This window comes from Hemibagrus wyckioides, linkage group LG04, assembly GCF_019097595.1.
Source record: "Hemibagrus wyckioides isolate EC202008001 linkage group LG04, SWU_Hwy_1.0, whole genome shotgun sequence".
NCBI classification, from domain to species: Eukaryota; Metazoa; Chordata; class Actinopteri; order Siluriformes; family Bagridae; genus Hemibagrus; species Hemibagrus wyckioides.
The window spans coordinates 28386199-28391198 of NC_080713.1; the positions used below are offsets into that span (position 1 = coordinate 28386199).

The 5000-nt window shown below is 40.9% G+C and overlaps 1 protein-coding gene across 1 annotated transcript; it reads left to right on the forward strand.

Annotated features, from left to right (window-relative positions):
* The first annotated feature begins 349 nt into the window (after positions 1 to 349).
* Positions 350 to 3811, forward strand: LOC131351673 (low choriolytic enzyme-like). The gene is made up of 7 exons (XM_058387168.1): positions 350 to 560; positions 1238 to 1393; positions 1966 to 2083; positions 2681 to 2859; positions 3227 to 3308; positions 3402 to 3526; positions 3639 to 3811. Coding segments are annotated over exons 1-7 (858 nt in total). The 5' UTR covers positions 350 to 364; the 3' UTR covers positions 3641 to 3811.
* The last annotated feature ends 1189 nt before the right edge of the window (positions 3812 to 5000 follow it).

A 5000-nucleotide genomic window follows, 5' to 3' on the forward strand; every position in this document is an offset into this window, starting at 1 on the left:
GGATGGATGGACATATAGATGGATGGGTGGGTGGATGGACGGATGGACATATAGATGGATGGATGGATGGATGGATGGATGGATGGATGGATAGATAGGTGTACATATACTGTAGATGGATGTATGGATGGATGAGTGGATGGACATATAGATGGATGGACTGACATATTGATCTCCACCCATTTTGCATCATTCTCTTATTATTTCTCTTCCAGTCCTTTTATTTCCATGAAGTTTACCAGTGATTATTAACTTAGAATGAAAGGAGATGTTTATTTAACATTAAAGGCGAGGAGTCTCCAGTGTCAGTGCCAGAGAACAAAACTAACCAAAAAAAAATAATGGAGAGAAAAACACCCTCACTATGTCTCTCTCTCTCACACTCTCTCTCTCACACACACACACACACACACACACACCATCATTTCTTTTCTATAAGAGACACACTGAATTCAGTCAGGTATTAATCAAAGCCGTGATGTTTCGTCCAATAGCTGTCGAAGATCCATTAGCAGGGCTTTCTGTGGGAGAGCTGATCGAGAGAGCGAATGTTAACGTCCGTAAGTACACACATACAGACACACACACACACACACACACACACAGCCTTCTGCTTGAATGATTGACATAAAAAGCATGTATCTGGTGTCACCAAGATGAGTCTTCCTCCTACACTGTAAAACCTGATAGCTCCATGTATTTCTTTCTCTTTATCTCTAATTCTCTTGATAGGTTTTGTATTTTTAACTTTCAAGTCAAATGTTTGTATTTTTTTTTTAATTGAATTTAAAGTAACCCATAGTCTTGGCGACTTGTGAGTCGAAAGAAAAGTTTTTAAAGCGGCAGGTGAACCTTTGTTTTTAATTTTTCCTTTAACCCTCTTGAGATGTTTTACAGTCCAGTGTATCGTCCAGGGTAGATTTTCCTCACCACCATCACCTCTGGCTTGCTCGTTTAAGATAAATAAAGGTTTCCTATAAAGCGGCTTAACGACAATGTGCACTGGTAATGGCGCTGTAGACAATGAAATAGAATTACATAATAAAGCTAGTGGTGCAGTGTGTTCAGGAAACTAGAGTCGCTGAACTATATGCTGAAACGCTTTATTGAGTCTGGAATAACTTCCTCACTGATTGAGTCCATTTGTGTAAATACAGTATCATCATGAAAACTGTAAATATCATGGAAACACTCTTCGTTCCGTGTGTGTGTGTGTGTGTGTGTGTGTGTGTTTTAGGTCGTGGTGCTGATGAACCTGAGCTGGTTGAATTAGACATCGCTGTGCCTAAAGACTCAGAGAGAAATGCTGACCCCTGCACGTCTTCAGGCTGCATGTGGCCAAAGTCTAATGATGGAAAAGTCTACGTGCCCTACGTCATCCTCAACCACTACTGTACGTCAACATTTACATCATATACACTGACCAGGCATAACATTATGACCACCTGGGCACCCTGACCTCAGAACCAGCATTAACTTCTTCAGCAATTTCAGCAACAGTAGCTCGTCTGTTGGATCGCATCACACGGTCCAGCCTTCTCTTTCCACATACTTCAGTGAGCCTTGACCGTCCATGACCCTGTCTCCAGTTCACCACTGTTCCTTCCTTGGAACACTTTTGATAGATACTGACCACTGCAGACCGGGAACACCCCACAAGAGCTGCAGTTTTGGAGATGCTCTGATCCAGTGGTCTAGCCATCACAGTTTGCCCCTTCATCAAACTCAAAGCTCAAATCCTTACACTTGTCCATTTTTCCTGCTTCTAACATCAACATTGAGGACAAAATGTTGACTTGCTGCCTAATATATCCCACCCACTAACAGGTGCCATGATGAGGAGATCATCAGTCTTATTCACGTCACCTGTCACTGCTCACAATGTTATGCCTGACCGGTGTATATAGCTGGACGACAGTACAGTGTTTTAAATGTTTAATAATCTCATCCTCTGTGCTCCATCAGCGAGCAGTGAGATTCCGGTTATTCAGCATGGTCTGGAATCCTTCTCCTCCATCTCCTGCATCCGCTTCATACCTCGTTCTAACCAGAGAGACTACATCAGCATCGAGTCTCGCAACGGGTACACAACGGGTTAAATTTATACCACATTCACACATACAGTGATTTTTATCTCTCCAGTCACTGTACTACGAAGTCACCTGCAGTACTGGTTGCCATGGTAATAACGTTAATCAGTGGGTGGAGCGAGTAGCATTCCAAACCATTTCTTGCTAATCTAGTGAAAGCATTTAAAGGGAGATTTGGTGTTTGTGTATAAAATTCAGCAGTGTTTATCTGCATCATATCATACGAGACGAAGGAGAAGAGGCGTGTGATCTTTATCAAGGACCACATGACCTCTACTGAGTCGAGTCACTCGGTATTTGCATAAAGTTAAACTTCTACATCGATGGTCTTTATTCAGAGTCAGCAACTTAAGTCCGAAAGGTTACATTAATATTTCTGCTGGGAAATTTAAAAGGTCATCCACGGGCACACAAGGATTTTCCTGAACATCGCATTTCTTATGTAAACGCTGAATGATTTATGAATAAATTAGTCCAAGACACAGTGTCGAGAGGTCTATATTATTATTTTTTTTCTTTTGCAGAATCATCTAGAAGCTTTGTATAAAAAAAAAAAAACAGGAAGAGTGATTGTTGTATTTTTTTAACAGATGCTACTCGTACGTCGGACGTCGTGGTTACGGACAGACAGTGTCTCTGGCCCGCAGTGGATGTGTCTATCACAACACCGTCCAGCACGAGCTTCTTCACGCCCTGGGCTTCAACCATGAACAAACCCGCAGCGATCGTGACAGCTACATCCGTGTCGGCTGGGAGAACATCCAGAGCGGTACATTACAGCAACTATCCTAACTATCGGTTCTTAGTGTATCTTTACAAGAACAGTCCATTTTCTCATGGAAATTTAATTCTAATGGAACTCGAATTGTACTGGTGGAGAAACCAGTACTGACAAAGTGTTAGCTAATTGTCATTACTGAATTGGATTTTTCTGGTGGATAAGAAACATCCAGAATCTTACTGATGTTCATAAATTTAAAGCTGTTTCATGGTGATGACTTCCATATTGGAAATACAATGCTACTTGAATCCAAGCAAAATCATCTTCTTTCTCTTCTGCTTTCATCTTACCTCATCCTGTATCTACTGACCTGCTGATTTTGGATTGATTTGGTCTTCATTTGCTTTCTCACCAGGCATGGAGCACAACTTCAACAAGATTGCCACCCTGAACCAGGGAACTCCGTACGACTACAACTCCGTCATGCAGTACCACAGGTCAGAATCAGCCGTCTACTCTAACGACTCTTCTAGCTTTATTATTTAACATCTGCTAATAGTTATATAAGCATTGTATTTGCTCCTTTCCAGAACTGCTTTCTCTAAGAATGGCCAGCCCACCATGATCCCCATCCCCAACCCTAACGTATCCTTTGGCCAGGCCACTCGGATGAGCCAAAACGACATCACCAGGCTCAACAGACTCTACAAATGCTGTGAGTATTTATCAAACACGTAGCAACAATGAGCTCTTGAGAAGAGTATTAAATAGAACTGAATAGTATATAGAACTGTATTTACTGATTATACTTCTTTTATTTTATACAGAGACTGGAGAGAACCTCAGTGCTCCATTTCCTGTTGGTCACTATCACCGGATAGAAGAGATGTCTATAATCAATAAAAAAACTATATCACCAGTGACTTTATATCACAAACAAGAGTTTCACAATAAAATGTCACAATAAAATAAAATAAAATGCAAGTCTTGATGAATAACACAGAAATACTTATTGTGTGTATTATTGGTGATTTATTTCCAGAACATGAATGCTTTACAGTTTTATTAAGGATTGGGATTAAGGATTTTATTAGATATTCACAATAAGTAGAGAAATACAAGATTTAGATCAGGAGCTCCATTTAAAAAAACATGTCTCTACATCTCAATGGGCTTCAAGTCAGGATTTTAACCAGGCAATGCCTTTTGTTTATTATATTTACAGCATCTGGCAGACACCTTTATCTAGAGCGACTCACATTTTTATCTCATTTCATACAATTGAGGGTTAAGGGCCTTATTCAGGGGCCCAGCAAGGGCAGCTTGGTGGATCTGGGAGTCAACCTTCTGAGCAGTAATCCAACACCTTAACCACTAAGCTACTGTACCACATCCCCACTCTGCTTTGTTTGTGGAGGGTTTTAGATCAGGAGCTCCCTTTAAAGATCCTCTCTCAACATCTCAATGGGCTTCAAGTCAGGATCTTGACGAGGCAATGCCTTCTGTTTCTTTCAAGGCCTTGAGAGGTGACCATGCTCTCAAGATTCAGATGACGATAATTGTGCTTGAGCTTCAGATCAGAGATAGTTGACCAAATATTTGCCTCCCAGTTCATAAGTCACATAGACCCTGAAGACCACCACCATGTTTGGGATGATTATAATCTCATGTTAGACATATCAGAATCTGTGTCTTCCAAGAGTTTCTTCTCATCAGTAGAACATTCTCACCAAAAGCATGGGGTCATCAAGGTGTTCTTGGCAAATGTGGAGCAGACCTTTATGTTTCTCTTGGTAAGAGATGGTCTTCTCTCTCTGTTTTCACTCAGTCTTTTTCTAATAATTGAATCATCGATGTTACCTTAGATAAGCGAGGCCTGCAGTTCCTTAGATGTTTGTTTGTTAAAAATCTCAAATAAAGACTCACAAATAAAGACACTTGGACACCCACAAGATCCATCAACATTTTCAGGTGCCCACACATGCTCTGTATTGGTCATCCAAAAATTCATCTCTTCCTATACTTTGTATACCTGCTCAAGAATAAAGTATCTAAGACCCTACTTTTGGGTAAAACTCCTCCCACTGCCCAGTGGTCTCACACTGCCACTGTATTTTATCACAGAGATCTTCCTCACTTCCTGGTCATCAAGCAGGTCTCTGACCACCAAGCTGATCTTCATCCATGTA

Coding starts and splice junctions, on each gene's coding strand:
- LOC131351673 (XM_058387168.1), top strand. CDS start 365: ATGTCTCTCTCTCTCACACTCTCTCTCTCACACACACACACACACACA. Junction 561..1,237: donor GAGAGCGAATGTTAACGTCC/GTAAGTACACAC, acceptor TGTGTGTTTTAG/GTCGTGGTGCTGATGAACCT. Junction 2,860..3,226: donor CTGGGAGAACATCCAGAGCG/GTACATTACAGC, acceptor CTTTCTCACCAG/GCATGGAGCACAACTTCAAC.